Below are 19,891 nucleotides of genomic sequence, written 5' to 3'. Positions count from 1 at the left end.
AACTGAGGGAGTACATCCACATTGTACCTCTCCACACTTGTGCCCACCCACATATTGTCCACCCAACATTTGATACCTCCCTCATCCTCTCCATATACCATGGGATGTGCCATGCACCCCACTAAATCATACCCATTACCCTTACCCATGTGTACCACCTCCTTATACTATGGCCTTACAAGATCCCATTACCAATAATATTACTAAAGTGAATGGCACATCCTGGTACCATGACAACCCAATCAATACATAACATAATAATTAAATATCTTCTATATAAACCATGATAGCCCCAGATCTCCACTACCATATATGGTAGTGGAGATCTAGGGCTATCATGGTTTATATACACGTGGGTAAGGGTAATGTGTATTACGCTATGGAGATTCTTGTTTGGAGTTTTTAAAGAAAGAGAAGTCTGTTAAGCTGAGGGGTACTGGGAGCATTCCCATCAAGCGTTTATGCTGGTCCTCTACGAGGTCTGGGAATCTGGTGAACGTGGAGATTTGCTTATACTCACCAGGGTGTTAAATGAACACATTGGGCTCTATTCTCATTGAGTTACCGCATGAGTTAAATTAGGTAGTGATAAACACCGACCAAAATATCTCCATTTTCAAATGCATAAATTTTTTTTTCTCCCTAAATTACCTCATGCTGTAAAAGTGTGGTAATTACCTCAAAATGTATCTCCAATTTGAGATTCTCAATTGAAAAGTTGGTGTTAATTAAGGATTTTTTTATCACCTACAAATGGTAGGTGATAATTATCACTTCTCTGCTTTCGGCCTTCAGAATGGAGCCTTTTGAGCGTTCTTTGCTCGAGTTTGTCAATTTTACATAGAAGGCAGAAAAGACTAGTGTGTCTAATCTCAAGGCGCACTTTCAGACCTCGTACAGTCTTTTAGATGATTTTATAGATGCCGAGGAGGAAATTCATCGCTGCTTTTAAATGATAAGCAACAGCATAATAACCTTTAAAGAAAAACTTTTTTTGTTACAGCTGATACAAATCTAACAAAAAATATCCAGTGTATGTACTTCCTGCTTTCATGGAAGCAGACATAGGGTTAACATTCTGTGTTTACACATTAGCTGCTCTGCTGAGGCAGCCAGCTGGCACAGCTGAGAGCTCAAACTCCAGTTGTGATTATTCACAGATGAGGGGGAATTAGACAGGCTAAATTATATACATACAGGGTGCATTTCTATATGTTTTCATTCTGTCCTACGCAAGAGTTGAGGTCCCACTTTAAATGGGACAGGCTTTCCTGGGTAGTCTCTGTGTAATGGGTGGCAAGTATATGGGCTGCCCTACAGTGGTCAAAAAAGCTTTTTTTTTTCCGTACATATTACTGACAGTTTTATCACCTGTTTTACCACACTTTTATCAAACATTTATCACACTCTGTACATTTTTAGTGAATACTCACTATTTTCACTATTTTTAGTGAATTATCACTGGAGGTAATTTTTCACCCAAACAAGAGTTACCGCCAGGGGTCTAGTCCTGGAAAAAGAAGTGAGTGGACTCACCCGGAAAAAACCTCTGCGCGGCGCGCCAAAAAATGGGCGTGGTCAAGCATAATGTGGGCGTGGTCATGGGTGGGGCCAAATATACATGACCTTAGCAGTGATGTAAAAGGTCTGCCAGGGAAGTTTGAGCTCTGCCGTAGTGTATCCCCCCAAAATAGATGTAATCTGACAGCATTTCACCAAAAAGACACATAATCTGGTAGAAGTTCCTCCAAAATACAGATAATATGGAAGTGGTTCCCCCAAAATAGACAGTGTGGCAGCAGCAGTTCCCCCAACATACACATAATTTGGAAGCAGTTCCCCAAAATACGCGAAACCTGGCAGCGGATCACCCAAAATACACGTAACACCCAAAATACATATAATCTGGCAGCAGTGGTCCCCCAAACATACACAATCTGGCAGCAGTTCCCCAAAATACGCATAATCTGGCAGCAGTCGTTCCCCTAACATACACATAATCTGGCAGCTGTTCCCCAAAATACACGTAATCTGGCAGCAGCTGTTCCTCTAACATACACATAATCTGGCAGCTGTTCCCCAAAATACATAACAGCAGATAATCTGACAGCAGTTCCCCCAAAATAGGTACCCCCAGCATAGGTAGCCAGGTCTATAGGTGTCCCCAGTATAAGTAGCCATGAGTATAGTAGTCCCCAGTATATGTAGCCAGAGGTATATGTGCCTAGTATATGTAGCCAGGGGTATATATCCCTAGTATATGTAGCCAGGGGTATACGTGCCCAGTATATGTATCCAGGGGTATACGTGCCCAGTATATGTAGCCAGGGGTATACGTGCCCAGTATATGTAGCCAGGGGTATACGTGCCCACTATATGTAGTCAGGGGGGTATATGTGCCCAGTATATGTAGCCAGGGGTATATATGCCCAGTATATGTAGTCAGGGGGTATATATGCCCAGTATATGTAGCCAGGGGTATATATGCCCAGTATATGTAGCCAGGGGTATATATGCCCAGTATATGTAGCCAGGTGTATATATGCCCAGTATATGTAGCCAGGGGTATATATGCCCAGTATATGTACCCAGGGGTATATATGCCCAGTATATGTAGCCAGGGGTATATATGCCCAGTATATGTAGCCAGGGGTATATATGCCCAGTATATGTAGGCAGGGGTATATGTGCCCATATGTAGCCAGGGGTATATGTGCCCAGTATATGTAGCCAGGGGTATATGTGCCCAGAATAGGTGTCCCCCAGCAGGAGGGGAGCAGCGCTGTGAGCAGCACCTTAGGGTGCTCTCCTTTCCTCGCTCTCACCTCCTGAAGTAATGTGCGCGCAGCCGGCAGCGGGCGGGACTTACCTCTCCTCGTCGTCGGAACTCCGGATCTGCGTGCCGCAAGTCTGGTCTGATACAGACCAGAGCAGCTGCACGCAGATCCGACGCCGGAACGAGGAGAGGTAAGTCCCGCCCGCTGCCGGCTGCGCACACTTTACTTCAGGAGGGGAGAGCGAGGGAAAGAGAGCACCTAAGGTGAGGGGAGGGGGGGGGAATGGCCCCCCTTCTCCACTGCTGCTCACAGCTCTCTTTCCACTGCGCTGCTCCCCTCCGAACATGGCAGGGTGAACGGCGTCCACCCCAGGGAAATAGTAAGTGGACGCCGTTCACCCGCGTCCACGCACCACTCGACCCCTGGTTACCGCACATGGTTTTGTGAATCAAGTCCATTGTGTGCACGGTGCTATATGTGGGAAAAGGAATAAGGTTGTGGTTCACTTCCATAAACTGGATTACGCTAGGTTTGCTCCCCCCTTCCTTTTCTGAGTCACTATTAGGAAGAAGCTGGTGAATGTGCGGGGATCAACTGTACTGTGAAAGCGCTTTATGCTGATTGTAATGTATCAGCCAGCAGATCTGGTGAGAGTATTGAATTCTATCTGATTACTGCAAGCTGGGATTAAAAGACTCTATGTGATGCTGGTATTATGAACTGACACTGTTTGGTATAAGAACTGCGTTTGTGGTCCCATTTTGATGTACTTACTTGGACTCCTATAGATATATAGGGGTTGTGGCACTGGTTGGTGTTGAGCGCTGTACTGACTGCAATATTTCTAGTTCTGCACAAATGACCTGCAATGATGGGTTTTCCATTCTTATAAGTTTACCTTCATTAGTCTGTACAGAAATCATCCAACTCCTACGATTATGAAACCTCCGACTCCAGGTACCCAAAAATTACTCGGACTTCTTGACTCCAACTCGGCTGTGGATTCAGTACAAAAATCATCCAACTCCGTGACTCCTCAGTTTATGAAACCACTGACTCAGAGTCCAGGTACCCAGAAATTGCTTGGGCTTCATAGCCCTGAGATAAACAACAAATCAAGAATTGCAAGTAAAATAACCCTTATGTCAAATGCTGGGTGCACCTGCTCCCCCTTGATAAGATTGTTGCATTAATTGCAGATTTAGCAAGGAAAATCGCCTCTTTTAATTCTGGTCAAATAAGACTGACCTGAAGTCCAATCAGCCTGCACTACTACAGTATATCACCGATAGCCGGTGTCCTCCAATAAGACATTAAAGGTGGTACCTAAAAAAACTCACTGATATTAGGGAAGCCAGAACTTTGAAAATATAATTAACTGCCTTTGGTTTATCCAATCTCTTTAAACCATTGTGAGATGTAGGGAAAGTCTCTGTGTGGAAGGTGACCGATCTGCAGAGGACTTTTTGGCATGTTGCAGATCTGCAAAGAGCCCAACATTTGAAGCAGAGTGGGCAAACACATTGGTGATTTATGCATGATCTGTGTGTGTGTGTGTGTGTGTGTGTGTGTGCGCACGGCTGCATTGAGCCAGATGTCTATTTCAGTGACCGGATGAGTCTAAATGACTGTGCTGTAATGCTGCCTGAGGTGGGGTGTCACCAGGCCCGGATTTATATCCCAGGAGCCTATAGGCACAGATGTCCTGGCACCCTAGACCTCCTTGAACCTACAAACACCAGAACTGCACCACAAGTGTGCTGGCTGGCCCAGTTATCACTTCATTAGTTCCCTTGCCCATCATAGGTAGCTACAGGAGAGCCTCACTATAAAGTAGCTAAAGCTGTTCTCAGTATTAAGTAGCTAGATGAGCTCCCAAGTACTAGGTAGTTAGAGGTGCTCCCGACTGAAGGGAGACCTGGTAAGCTGAATGTGGAGACCCGGGTGAGTAACCTCTCATTTACACTTTGCTCGGGACTCTGCATGGGTAAGGTGAGAGGGTGGCACTTGGGGAGGGGAGTGAGCCGCCTTTCCATCTCAGGCACGTGCTTTATGGTAAATCCAGCCCTGGGTGTCACTGTTTGCCATTACTTCTGCCCAGGGAATGTGATGTCATCTACATCAGAGTTTCTTAACATAATCAGAATCAGCTTTATTCGCCAAGTGCGACAGGTGCCGCACCCGGAATTATTTGTGGACACATGGCAGACATGGATGGTAGTGCGTGTAGTAGCTACATAGGAATGCAACAGTATGACAACAACAATATAGGAATACAACAGTTAACAGCGACAATATAACAACAACATTGATAATAACAGTAACAAAGCATAGTGTGGCTGAACAGCCCCATTGTGCCAGAGTTAGCGTGATACGTGATACGATTGTAACACGTGGAACGGTGGGACAGTGTGGACTACAGGCATGCACGCATGCTCTCAGTCGTTGAGTAGGAGAACTGCCTGGGGGGAAGAAGGTGTTTCTGTGCCTGGTGGTTTTGGTGGGGATGGTCCTGTAGCGGCGGCCTGAGGGCAGGGGGTCGAAGAAGCCACTGCCAGGGTGGGATTGGTCGTCGGTAATCCTGTTGGCCCTGGACCTCATTCTGGATGTGTGGAGGAGGTCCAGGGGAGGCAGAGGTGACCCGATGATCTTCTCAGCGGTGCGGATTACCCTCTGAAGTTTGTGCTTGTCCTTTGTATTTGCCCCCGAGTACCAGACAATAATGGAGGAGCAGAGGACAGACTCAATGGTGGCCATGTAGAAGCTAGTCATTAGCTCCCGTGACATTCCAAACTTCCTCAGCTGCCTTAAGAAGAACAGTCTCTGCTGGGCTTTTTTTTTGAGTTACGGAGGTGTTCACATCCCACCTTAAGTTCTTAGTGATGGCGGTGCCAAGGAACCGTGCGCTGTGTAATCTGGAGACCTCAGTGCCATCAATGTAGACTGGATGGGGAGATGGGGCATTTCTTCTGAAGTCCACAATCAGTTCCACAGTTTTTGCTGCGTTTAGTACCAGTCTGTTGTCCGTGCACCACCTGAGGATCCGCTCAATCTCGCTACGATATACAAACTCCCCTTCTTCTCCAATGAGACCTAGGATGGTGGTATCATCCGCAAACTTGATGAACTTGACAGTCAGTGGATGATGTACAGCTGTTTGTGTACAGGGGAAAAAGAATTGGGGACAGCACACACCCTTGCGGGGCCCCCGTGTTGGTAGTTCTGACTCCAGAGGAGCAGCCGCCGATTCTCACTAGTTGTGTCCTGTTGGTGAGGAAGTCCTTGATCCAGGTGCAGAGAGAGAGGTCCACACCGAGTCGTGCCAGGTTGTCATGCAGAATGTTCGGACAGATGGTGTTAAAAGCGGAACTGAAGTCAAGGAGCAGGATTCTGGCATAGGTGTTGGATTTGTCCAGATGAGTCATGATGTGTGCTAGACTGATATTAATGGCATCCTCCACGGACCGGTTGGCCCTGTAAGCGAATTGCAGGGGATCCATTAAGGTGGCTGTGTGTCCCTTCAGATAGGTGAGAACCAGTCTTTCAAAGGTCTTCATGATGATTGGAGTTAGAGCAACAGGTCTGTAGTTATTTAGATCAGTGGCTCCTGGTTTCTTGGGGACTGGGATGATGTCTGATTTTTTGAAGTAGGAGGGGACCTTGCCTAGCGTCAGGGATTTGCTGAAGATGGAGTTGAGGATCGGGGCTAGCTGGCTTGCACATGTCTTCAGGCAAGTTGGAGATATGCCGTCCAGGCCTGAGGCTTTCCTGGTGTTGAGCTTCCGGAGGTGTCGTAAGACATCCGCCTCCTGGACTATCCTCAGTACCAGGGGGACACTAGCAGTGTGGGGAGATGAAGTGGGAGGAGACTCCCTTGGAGAAGAGGTGAGTGCTAGGTCCACCGGATGGGTGGGTTGTTTCTCAAACCTGCAATAGAATTTGTTGAGCTCTTCAGCTAGCGCAAAGCTAGGAAGTATGTGTTGAGGGGGGGGGGGGGGGCTTGAAGTTAGTGGCTGCTCTGAGGCCTTTCCAGACGTCCCGTGGGTTGTTGGACTGAAGGTTCAGACTCAGCTTGTTAGAGTAGTCTCTCTTTGCCACCTTCAGCTCACGGTTTAAGGTGTTCCTGGCCACCCTGAACTCCTCTGGGGATCCGGATTTGTGTGCTTCCTCCTTGATTCTTCGGAGTCTCCGCAGCCTGCCGTTGAACCAGGGTTTATCGTTTGGGAAGATTTTGACAGTCTTCGTTGGGATGCATGTCTCCTCACAGAAGCTGATATAAGCGGTGATGTTCTCTGTCCATTCGTCTAGGCAGGGAGCCTCCAGGGCTGACCAGTCCGTGCTGTCGAAGCAGGCTTGAAGTTGTTCCTTGGCCTCCTCTGTCCACTTCTTAACAGACCTGACGATTGGCTTTGAGGTTTCAAGGTGCCTCCTGTAAGTGGGGATCAGGTGGATTAGGCAGTGGTCGGAGTTACCAAGTGCAGCTCGGCGATTAGCCTTGTATGCGTCTTTGAGGACTGTGTAACAGTGGTCCAGGGTATTTTGGTTCCTGGTGGGGCAGGTGATGTGTTGTTTGTATCGAGGCAGTTCCTGGCGAAGGTTTTCTCTGTTGAAATCACCTAGGATGATGAAGAGGGAGTCCGGGAGGGTTGTCTCCCACAGCGAGATGGTGTCACTGAGTGTGCGCAGGGCGTTTCTGACGTCCGCATCCGGGGGGGGATGTAAACACCTGCGAGGACATAGGACGTGAACTCCCTGGGTGAGTACTGAGGCCTGCAGTTGATAAGTAGCAGCTCGACATCTGGGGAGCAGCATTTGTGCAGGATGGTTATGTTGGAGCACCACATGGCGTTAATGTAAAAACAGATTCCACCGCCCTTACTTTTCCCTGAGAGACAGTGGTCGCGGTCTGCGCGGAAAAGATTGAAACCTGGTAGGTTGAGGGAGTTGTCCGGGATGTTATCGTTTAGCCAGGTCTCGGTGAAGCAGAGGACCGGGGAGTTGGACCCTAGCGAAGGTTTTCTGTCAAGTAGCAGAAGCAGCTTATCCAGCTTGTTTGGGAGGGAGCGAACGTTTGCTAGCAGGATGGCTTGTAAGACTGACCTCAGCCCCTTTCTTTTGAGTCTAGCTTGTGCGCCTGCCCTCCTCCCCCTAGGCCAGTGGTTGCTCCCACGGACCAACTTTTTGATGTGGGACCAGACTGTGTCCCACAGGGGCAAAACTTGGGCCTTGGGCTCCCATTCCAGGAGCTCTGCCTTGGTGTAGGTGGTGCGCTGGGAGGGTTGGCGTCTGGGACGGGACATCGTAAAATTGCGCGGTGCAAGCAATAGTGTGGGGGACATTGGCATTTTCATACATCTCCTGTCGGGCATCAGCAGATCACAAGAAACATATAAGGCATGCAAGGGTATCAGTGTAAACCAGTCCTGTGAGAACAATTTGGCGTTACTTGTACATCTCCTGTATGACATATAACAGCTCTAGTATAACATATAAAAGCTCTATAACCTATAAAGGCCTGCTAAGGTGCATAAACAGGTTAGGGTAACAATGTAAACAGTTCTACCAGTACATGGTATAGCATTGTACCCCTTTATGAAAGGTGGTGTTTTGCAAGTACCACCTATTGTAAATAATAATCTGTAGTATCCCTCAACACATACATATTTTTGGTAGGAGTACTCCATACATATTTGTGTATAAATGCTTTTCAGACCTGTCTTTATGCTTTTAACGCTTAAAATACTTTATGCAGGTTTATAATTTTTCAATGCTCAAATTAACTGTGATAGATTGACTATGAGAACTTTATGTACCCCCAGGGGTACATGTATCATATGCTGAGGACCTGGGATCTATATCACTTAGCTTTCATAAAGGTGTCTTCACGTCTGCATAGCTACTTGTTTTTTGTTTGTTTTTTTGTCTGCAGTCTTGGTTAGTAACACTGTAGGGTTAGTGTTGATTTTACTCAATGAGCCTGATGCAGTATAGAGAGAATTGTTTGTCCTCTCACTATAACTATGCAATCAGGTTCAAGAGCATTAAAAAAGAGAGAGGGAAAAAGAAACCCTCTTTTGGTATACCATATAAAGTGAAATCAATCTAAGTGCAAAGTATGAAATCAATGGATAGCAATACCCAAACTCGGATCAGAAGGAAATTTACACCAATGTCTGTATTAGTGTTTTACAACGACCTTTATTATGATTTCACACCCCTCCAGATGGAAAATGAAAACCATATTAAAACTATGGGCTCTATTCATAAAACTTTACCGCAAGTTTTCCGCTCAAAACAGCGGACTTTCCCGACCATTTAGCAAAGTGGGCATTCATAAAAGCTGTTTCCGCATGAAAATCTACAATCCCCCAGCAGAGCGAGAAATGTCCGCCTTGTGCGGTGTTTTTCTACATTTATCTAGAAAAAGTTACAAAATGTCAATTCATAAATATTAGAGGAAGTGGTAAGTGGACGGGAAATACCGCTTCCTCTGATGTAGCGAGAAGAGTTCGGATTACATAAAAAAGGGAATGGGACAGACCTCCCAGAGAGAGCTGCGCACGGAGGGACTCTGCCGGCTTCAGTGTTTCCGCATGCCTTCCGACAGCTTACCGCCAGCCTTCAGCGGGTGATTTCCGCACTTCTATGGCAGCTGGCAAGATTTTTATGAATGACCACCCAGAAGTCTAAAATAACGCTGCGGTATTTTGCCTCCACGGGTTTTTTTCTCCACATAAGTTTTATGAATAGAGGCCTATGTATATATTTTTTTGAAGGGCCTTTTCACACTACATGTTGTCCCCAACTTAAGAATGACCTGCCAAGTTGCAGTATGCTTGACCAAAACCTTTTTATTTCGATAGTTCATAGACAACAGTTAGTTGGAATGGTTCTGATAAAACAACCAAAAATTGGACAAGCACCATGTAAAAATTTAAAAAAAAATAATAATCAGCCTCTTCTAAAGCGGGATCATTGCCCGCGTGATGCAATAAGGCTCTTGGGTGGCTGTGTCCCTCAGTCATCCCTGATCCTTTATCACTTTCTCCTGCTTGTAAGCACCTTCTTATCTTGAGTGGTTGCTCCGTTGTCCATTGCGGCTGGCACATTGCACTTTTTCTTATTGACTATATAGGAGCGAATTTGTTATGATTTTTACAATTTTTCTGAGGATCAGGCAGACCTGTTATGAATTAGCATTATCATTATTATATAAAAATAATAAATACCAGTACCCTTAGGCTGCGCTTCACAATCCTTTCGGACAAAAAGCTGTTACACAATCCAATAGTTCAAGTCTCAGGTGGTGCGCACTATTTAGACAACCACGTCCATATACTTCAATATTCCCTATAGTTGCGCTCAGTCCCTTGATCCTTACATCCAGATTCCAGGGGCCAATCCAATATTGCACCTTAATGAACAAAGGATATATATAGTGTAATATGTTCTGACAAAAAAGATTAGCACCCTTTTAGTGACAGTCACACTCTGGGAGCAGTGTATATGTATAAATCAAGGTTAGATGCCCGACACCACCTATATCAAGCACTCCCCCCCTAGTTATCCCTGCTCACCAGCAGCAAAACACAGCAGGTATCACATCCAGTTCACCACACTGCTAAATGCTCAATGTTGCCGTCATCAAGGTTAATATGCTTTGGACATAATCTAGGGCTCAAACAAGAAGGATCATGTGTAAAACCGTATTATTTAATACAACCTTTAAAACCAGTAATGCCCGTACATGAGAAAACAAGTAAACAGCATAAATATCACCATCTCTGGATCAGGAAGATAGCAGCGTCCCGCATCCCCTCTCCGTATGCTCCTCTTGGTGTGTAGGCCTTGGCTCCGCCCTACCGGTTTCGTCATACAATGACTCATCAGGGGCTAAAGGTCATATCCCACACCAAGCTTATAAGGCCCTCCACGCCGCCCTATCCACGCCCCGCATCAGCGAGCGCAATGATCTACAGCGGCGTCTTCACTCCGTCATCCCCGGCTCTCCCATTCTCGCGATGGATACCTAAGCGTACGTTATTGCGTACGACGCATGACAGCCGCTGCGTGCCACCATGCGTTCCATACGCACTTCCCCCGTGCGGACACGTCTGCGCCCGTCCGGACACAGACACCTCCACACAAACAGTTCCGCACGCCATATCTTCTCCTATACAGCCTGATGGCGTTACAACCTATGGAAAATAAAAACACCACAACCCTCCCCCTCCCTCTGTAGCCACCCCAATCACATATCAACTAACCTATCACAACATAGATCACTCCTGCAGCCCTATATGCTTTAGGTCACAATTATACAGTGATTATTTCTTCCCCCAAACATTTCAGTAACATATTTATTAGTATAAATTTTACATGCAACATTTCCATAAAAAACAATCCCATAATCAAACACTCATAATAAACATTAATAATCAATCTTAACTCTAATACCTTTGTATCATATTACAGTGCCCCATATACACTTATATATAAATGTGATCATATATTAGACTCAGATCCTCCTACTAAAATTGTGACATCCCTGATGCAGACACACTGTCTACTTCATAACATATCTTCCCCCCTGTGCAAAGTTTTTGTGCATAGATCCATTATCTACAAACCACTCTCTACTTTATATTTCCCCCCCCCCCCTTTTTCTTCTCTACTCCCTGTGCAATTTTAGTGCATAAATCATCTATTAATTCCTCATTCCTAAAGATGGCTCATAGCCAATTAGCTTCATAAAGTGCATACCATATCCTAACTACACCCCCTATACAATACTGTTAATCATTATTCAAAAAGCAATTGATGTCAATATCTATATTTAGACCGTCAGGTTTCAATGTTTGCAAGTTATATATCCATCTTGTTTCTGCCTTACTTATTTCACGCAATTTGTGACTCCCCCTCCAGTTGGGGTTCAATTTTTCAATCCCACAAAATTTCATTTTTGCTGGATTGCACTGATGACTTAATTTGAAATGTGAGGATACACTGTGATTATCATGGCCTTTCGAGATTTTATATATATGTTCATTTATTCTTTTCTTAAGTGTGCGTGTGGTTCGCCCCACATATTGGTATCCACATTCGCACCACATCAAATATACCACATGATTACTCTGGCATGTTATAAAGTCCCTTATTTTAAACGTCATCCCATTTGCCTTAGATTGAAATTCCTTAGTTTTAACTGCAAGTCCAAACTCGCAGCCCCTACAATCTCTGCAGGGAAAGAATCCATCACTTTGCCAATGATTCCTCTTTTTAGATTCTGGAGGGTTGACACAACTTGGGACCAGAGCATCCCTCAAATTAGGGGCTCTTCGATAGATAAACTTAGGGCTTGGAGGTAAAATTCTACTGATCACCGGGTCACTGATCAGTATTTTCCAGTTCTTTTTTATAATACGCAGAAACGAGATGGATATATAACTTGCAAACATTGAAACCTGACGGTCTAAATATAGATATTGACATCAATTGCTTTTTGAATAATGATTAACAGTATTGTATAGGGGGTGTAGTTAGGATATGGTATGCACTTTATGAAGCTAATTGGCTATGAGCCATCTTTAGGAATGAGGAATTAATAGATGATTTATGCACTAAAATTGCACAGGGAGTAGAGAAGAAAAAGGGGGGGGGGGTGGAAATATAAAGTAGAGAGTGGTTTGTAGATAATGGATCTATGCACAAAAACTTTGCACAGGGGGGAAGATATGTTATGAAGTAGACAGTGTGTCTGCATCAGGGATGTCACAATTTTAGTAGGAGGATCTGAGTCTAATATATGATCACATTTATATATAAGTGTATATGGGGCACTGTAATATGATACAAAGGTATTAGAGTTAAGATTGATTATTAATGTTTATTATGAGTGTTTGATTATGGGATTGTTTTTTATGGAAATGTTGCATGTAAAATTTATACTAATAAATATGTTACTGAAATGTTTGGGGGAAGAAATAATCACTGTATAATTGTGACCTAAAGCATATAGGGCTGCAGGAGTGATCTATGTTGTGATAGGTTAGTTGATATGTGATTGGGGTGGCTACAGAGGGAGGGGGAGGGTTGTGGTGTTTTTATTTTCCATAGGTTGTAACGCCATCAGGCTGTATAGGAGAAGATATGGCGTGCGGAACTGTTTGTGTGGAGGTGTCTGTGTCCGGACGGGCGCAGACGTGTCCGCACGGGGGAAGTGCGTATGGAACGCATGGTGGCACGCAGCGGCTGTCATGCGTCGTACGCAATAACGTACGCTTAGGTATCCATCGCGAGAATGGGAGAGCCGGGGATGACGGAGTGAAGACGCCGCTGTAGATCATTGCGCTCGCTGATGCGGGGCGTGGATAGGGCGGCGTGGAGGGCCTTATAAGCTTGGTGTGGGATATGACCTTTAGCCCCTGATGAGTCATTGTATGACGAAACCGGTAGGGCGGAGCCAAGGCCTACACACCAAGAGGAGCATACGGAGAGGGGATGCGGGACGCTGCTATCTTCCTGATCCAGAGATGGTGATATTTATGCTGTTTACTTGTTTTCTCATGTACGGGCATTACTGGTTTTAAAGGTTGTATTAAATAATACGGTTTTACACATGATCCTTCTTGTTTGAGCCCTAGATTATGTCCAAAGCATATTAACCTTGATGACGGCAACATTGAGCATTTAGCAGTGTGGTGAACTGGATGTGATACCTGCTGTGTTTTGCTGCTGGTGAGCAGGGATAACTAGGGGGGGAGTGCTTGATATAGGTGGTGTCGGGCATCTAACCTTGATTTATACATATACACTGCTCCCAGAGTGTGACTGTCACTAAAAGGGTGCTAATCTTTTTTGTCAGAACATATTACACTATATATATCCTTTGTTCATTAAGGTGCAATATTGGATTGGCCCCTGGAATCTGGATGTAAGGATCAAGGGACTGAGCGCAACTATAGGGAATATTGAATCATTATTATATAGATGATGATATTCAATTTTTACTCCCCATTTGTCACCTGTGAGTGATTTTTAAATTGTTTTTATTCAATAGTGTTGTTCAAATAAAGATTGGATTATTCCAATATATATTTTTGGTCAGTGCGGTGCTGCCTCTTCAGGGTACTCTTTCTTTGTTTACTGAATTTGGAATGGTTCTGATGACCGGTATCGGCAAACAGCAGCTGCCACACGTGATTTCTAGCCATATTCTACTGAACATTCATTCTACTGTCATTTTTTTTCCACCCCATTTACAAGCTTCAGGTTAGCACTACATCTCTATGGAAATTCCCACCAATGCTGAATGGTCTTATCACTTTACACTTGTTTAACGTATGTCTGCTGAAACAGTGCTGAGCCTTGTTTTCCCGTTGGTTCTACAAGTGGTGCTTGCTAGTGACTTGGCCACATACCGATAATGTGGTATCCAGACAAAGCCCCTCCCACTGATGATATTCACTCACCAGTTGTTTGTGCTGAAACAACCTGCCTCATACCCAATGTCTCATAATCACCTGTTGTACAGTGTACCTTGCCTGCTCATGGTGAACCAGAACAGTTTGTAAGGGGCTACAATGGACCTAAAAGCCCTCTTACTAATATGCTATGAAAAACAAGTTTTATTTTTTAAAACAGAAATTATTTGCGATAATTCAGGTTGGAGTGAGCTACAAGAGCCAGCGGATCTGGAGGTGTGTTTAGCTTCCAGGGACAACAATGGTTAATTTGCATATTTCAGCAGTGATGCACTGGGGGTCATCTCGGAGCTCACGCCAACCTGAAATATCACAAATACTTTGTTTTAAGAAAGCAAACTTTTGTTTTCCATAATCACCGGTTGAGTCTGTTCAGTCCATTCCCCAGCTATGTAAACCCCACTGCTCCTCATGGCATTTTAGAGTCAAGACACTGCCCTTGTCTTCTTTTCTACTACAGGCCAAAGAACAATATTTATCTAGAATTCCAATATAAAGCTATATCGGAGAGGAAAATGAGCTGCATGGCCTGCAAGGGGTGCCAAGATGGAACTCCTGCTGTAGCAGATCACACAGACTAGCCTGCCATGTAAAACGCTAGAAATACCCCACAGCTTATGGTAGGCCTCATCCTTATGAAACATATCTGTGAGAGAGCCAAGATCATTCAGTTAATCGGATATACAAATAAATGTATTCTTGAATCCTTTTTTTGGTGTATGGCTATGTCAGATGGACAAGTATGGTCTTTAAAAAGAAACCAAGATGCACTACAAACTAAAATTGAAATGCCTCTGCAATAAGAGCTTAAAGTGGACCTGAACTCTTGCACAGGACGAAATGAAAATTTAGAGGAATGCACCCTGTATGTATTTACAGAGTTTAGGCTGTCTAATTCCCCCTCCTCTGTGATTAATCTCCACCATAATTTGATTTTTCAGCTTTGTCACCTTAAGAATCCCTCAGCCACATCAGAGCAGATAATTTGTAAACACAGGATGTTAACAATATCTATGCTTCCATGAAAGCAGGACCTGCAGATTTAATGCAGGATTTGTTTCAACTGTAACAAAGAAATGTTTTTTTCTTGAAAGGTTATTACGCTGTTGCATATCTTTTAGAGCAGAGAGGAAGTTTGGAGTTCAGGGTACACTTTAACAGTTTTCTTGCGAATTTATTGGTAAGAATATTTTTATTGCTTCTTTTGTTAATTAATTGTAATGGGATCTGCAGCGCAGATGGCGTGCGATCAAACGCGTTGCGTTCCGATCGCACAGCCATTTGCGCTAAATGATGTGAACGAGGCCTTAAAGTGGAATATAACCCTGCATTTCAACTTTGCTCTAAAACATTATTTACAGCATATTATATGCAAAAAGCAATTTTTTTTTTTTTACTAGACCAGCATTGGAAGGGTTACACAGGGCTTTAAAGTTCCTTATACATAAATGTATCTAAGTGTTGAATGTTACACACACTTTGGCTGTCCTCCAGCTCAGTCAGAGAGATGAGTCACATGCCACACTTAGATACACTTATGTAAACAAAATGTATCTATTTCAGCTTCGGATGCATCTGCAGAAATCTCCAGGAACTTTAAAGCCCTGTGTAACCCTTCCAATGCTGGTCTAGTTAAAAAAAAAAATGCTTTTTGCATATAATATGCTGTAAATAATGTTTTAGAGCAAAAGTTGAAATGCAGGGTTATATTCCGCTTTAAGTACACACATTCATTCATACTGCTATATTTAAATATTGCAGCCTAATAAACAGATGTTGTTTTAGATAGGTTTATGCATTTTATGTACGGTATTTAAAAATAAGGTCATATTAGGTGTGGTTGCCATTTGTCCATACTTGTAAATTTATTTATTTTTACGGTATATATGTATGTAGCAGTCAGTGGTGAAGATGAAATAAGATGTTACTGGGCAGCAAATGAAAGCTTTCTATTTTCTGTCTTTACCAGCGAGCGCAGCATGCGAGAGGCGTACTGGGAGCTGCAGAAGGAAATGTCTAATTTACATCTAGTAACCGAAGTACAAGAGAAGGTGCTAAGAAAGCTGAAAGGAACAGTGGCTGCAACCAAGAAAGGCAAGTCACATTAGTATACTGTAATAGGACTACTCTAAACCACTGATCCTGGCAATGCCATTTAAAGAGCAACTGGCTATCATATCTCATCAGAATCTTGCTGTGCGAGGAGGATGCGTCTGGGTATATTAGAGCTGCAGCCTAGCCGTTCTCTGGTTTGGCTTCTGTCTCATACTGGTCAAGTTCACACATAAAGGTGTTGCTGATGTGTTTTTCTGCTGTGCTGTATTCTGTTCCCCCTTGTGGCTTTTTCTTTCTCAGCCAGCCTAAGCGCACAGGCAGAGGTGTTAACAGTTTATTTGTATTTGACCTTTTACTATCTGCCTTGCATAAAAAAACAAAAAAAACAACAATGCAGATATTTCATATACCGATGCCAGTTGACAGATGTCATTGTTAGCTTGTTGGAGTCGCCCCCTGCTTCATTTTGTTAACTGAAATGTTATTTTGTAAAACATAAAGGTAATAAAAATTTCCCAGTATTCATTTAAAAAAATGTCACCTTCTAGGGCCAAACGGTATCTCTCTTAAGCCTGATACGCACTTCAAATTATAATTGGCCAATCAATGACCAGTTTTACTACCTACATTGTAGTATGAGGTTTTACCTACACAATCTGCTCATAGTATTTAATATCTGTTGACCCTCATACTACATGGAGGTGGTAAAATTGGTCAGTGATCATAACTGAAAGTGTGTACTTTAGACTTTTTTGCCTCTGACATAGGAGAACAGGGTTCAAATCTTAGCTCTTCCTGTTCAGTAAGCCAGCACCTATTCAGTAAGGACTCCCTAACACTGCTACTGCCTATAGAGCGGCCCCTAGTGGCTGCAGCTCTGGCGCTTTGAGCCCTATAACCATAAGCAAATCCATAATTCCCCATTTTGGCTGGATAGCTGCATCCTTAGCATTAAATAGTCAAGGAAATGCAGATAATTTCAGCTTGCATGTTAGGCTTGATTCTCATGGACACTTGCCGGGCGTCCCGCGATTGGAAAAATAGGGATAAAAACGTGGCGTTTGTGCAAATGGCAGGAAATGATGGTAACAATGCTGACCATTCACTTGAATGGGAAGCGTTTATATAATATTTGGAGTTGGACAGGTCTGATTCCAAGCTGCATATATTTGCATAATCTTACCATAAAATTGTGTAAAAATTATTAGCATTTCATTGAAATCTATCATTTTTGCTACTCATTTTTTTAATTTATAAAAATAAAACTGAAATGGAAAAAGCTTAGTGGTAGGGAGCTTTCTCTTGACATGTTAAAAACACACTGCAAAATATGCTATAATAAAGCTCATCCTATAAAATACCATCTTGATTGTATACTCGAGGCTGTACTACTACACATGTGGTAAAACTAAACTATAATGTAAAGTATATGACTTTCAGGACGTGCGGTTCGTACACCTGTACATTGAATGTTGTCCCGATACCTTGAGCGACATTGCAGGGATGAGGCTGTACAGATGCATCACTACCATGCACGCTAGCAACCTGTTTTGTTCCTATGGGAGGCGACGGAGTGGTGCGGTTGTTATGTCACGCAGTGGGCAGGGTGAGTGAAAAGAACAGCTCTCGCCTAGTGATTGGCCAAATCCATCTGCCCAAATGATCACCGGCTGAAGAATTTGTAGACGTTGTACACCAAGTTTTATTTAGCGTGTATACGATGCTTTAAAATTTAGATGTGGAGTTTATAATGAAAAACAAAGAAACACAATTACTTAAAGAGAACACGAAGGTGTGTTTAAAGAATGTTATCTGCATACAGAGGCTGGATCTGCCTATACAACCCAGCCTCTGTTGCTATCCCCAAACCCCACTAAGGTCCCCCTGCACTCTGCAATCCCTCATAAATCACAGCCGTGCTGTGAGGCTGTGTTTACATCTGTAGTGTCAGTCTCAGCTGCTCCCCCGCCTCCTGCATAGCTCCGGTCCCTGCCCCTGTCCCTTCCCTCCAATCAGCAGGGAGGGAAGGCATGCAGGCGGGGACTGAAGTTCTGCAGGAGGCGGGGAGAGCAGCAGACTGACACTATAGAGATAAACACAGCCAGCTCTGACAAGCTGTGTGTCAGCAGCGTGGCTGTGATTTATGAGGGATTGCAGAGTGCAGGGGGACCTTAGGGGGGTTTGGGATAGCAACAGAGGCTGGGCTGTATAGGCAGATCCAGCCTCTGTATGCAGATAACATTCTTCAAACCCACCTCGGGTTCTCTTTAAGGGGTTCTAAGGGAGAGCCATTTAAAAAAAAAAGTTCAAGTGTAGAAACTCATGCAGTCTTGTGAGTTTCTAGAGCTATAAATGTAAAATGTCAATATGTATTTAGAATTATTCAGACTTATCATAAAAATAGCCTGAGTGGTGCTGCTGCTATTACCGTAAATGATTGTTCACTCCAGGAATGGCTAATTTTAACATGAAAAAAAAAATGCATGGGCCTGATCTGTGAATAATGATCTGAGAACTGTAGGCTTTGTTCCTCCTATTGAGCTATATATTATTTAGCTGAAGGATACACTGCCCTCACACCCAGTAGTGCTATATACTGCCATAAAAAGTTTTGAAGGGAATGTGTTAAACTTTGTTGTTGTGATTTATAAAAGAAACAGTAGCTTTTGTCTCTAAAACAACCACAGACTTCATCTTTTATTTTCACACCTTTCCTGTAAAAAGGAAATGTTGTATCCTGTTGTTACTTACACATTATATCTTCTTCTGAGTTTGATGAGACAGTAAATGCCTTAGATTAGCCCCCCAAAACATCCCAATACACATTTTTGACCCTGCTCTTATTAAAGGACTACGGTAGGGGGAAAAAGAGTTGAACTTACCGGGGGCTTCTAATGGTCCCCCGCAGATGTCCTGTGCCTGTGCAGCCACTCACCGATGCTCTGGTCCCTGCCTCCGGTTCTCTTCTGGTATTTCCAACTTTAAAGTCGGAAAAACACTGCGCCTGCATGGTCGTGTTCTCGCTCCCGCTGACATCACCAGGAGTGGAGCGCAGGTGCAGAATGTACTGGGCATGCACAACACACTCCTGGTGATGTCAGTGGAAGCGAGGGAGTGGCCATGCAGGCGCAGTGGTTTTCCGACTTTAAAGTTGCTAATTCCGAAAGTGAACCAGAGGTGGGCACTGGAGCATCGGTTATTGGCTGTGCAGGCACAGGACGTCTGCGGGGGACCATTAGAAGCCCCAGGTAAGTTCAACTGTTTTTCCCCCTACCCTCCTACAGTACTCCTTTAAGGCTTTCAGATGCTGTAAAATATATTTGAATTTCTTGTTGGCGCAATCATTTTAGCCCCATTCTCGGGCTTCATGTGACCTCTAGTACTTTTTAGGGTTTAATACATGGAAACGCACCGCTAGTACAATTGTATGGGCATGTTCCCATTCCTGTATAATGGACTACGTTCTCATAATGCATGTTCTACAGTGCATTTGGTAAATGCCCTCATTGCAGTGGGAACCTAGTCTTACACTTGCCATAATCCCAAGCCATGGTAGTCAACTGGTGATACTAAACT

At 43.9% G+C, this 19,891-nt stretch overlaps 1 protein-coding gene across 2 annotated transcripts in view; it reads left to right on the top strand.

Moving 5' to 3' along the window:
- AZI2 (5-azacytidine induced 2) overlaps positions 1 to 19,891 on the top strand; it is a 111,836-nt gene that overhangs the window by 89,345 nt on the left and 2,600 nt on the right. For both annotated transcript variants that reach the window (XM_068236204.1, XM_068236203.1), the window contains one exon: positions 16,230 to 16,354. In XM_068236204.1, coding sequence (XP_068092305.1) covers positions 16,230 to 16,354 — 125 coding nt within the window. The remainder of the gene's footprint in view (positions 1 to 16,229; positions 16,355 to 19,891) is intronic.

Source organism: Hyperolius riggenbachi, chromosome 5 (assembly GCF_040937935.1).
Source record: "Hyperolius riggenbachi isolate aHypRig1 chromosome 5, aHypRig1.pri, whole genome shotgun sequence".
Taxonomy (NCBI): Eukaryota; Metazoa; Chordata; class Amphibia; order Anura; family Hyperoliidae; genus Hyperolius; species Hyperolius riggenbachi.
Note: the sequence above shows the minus strand (reverse complement) of the source record. Positions and strands in the feature narration are given on the sequence as shown.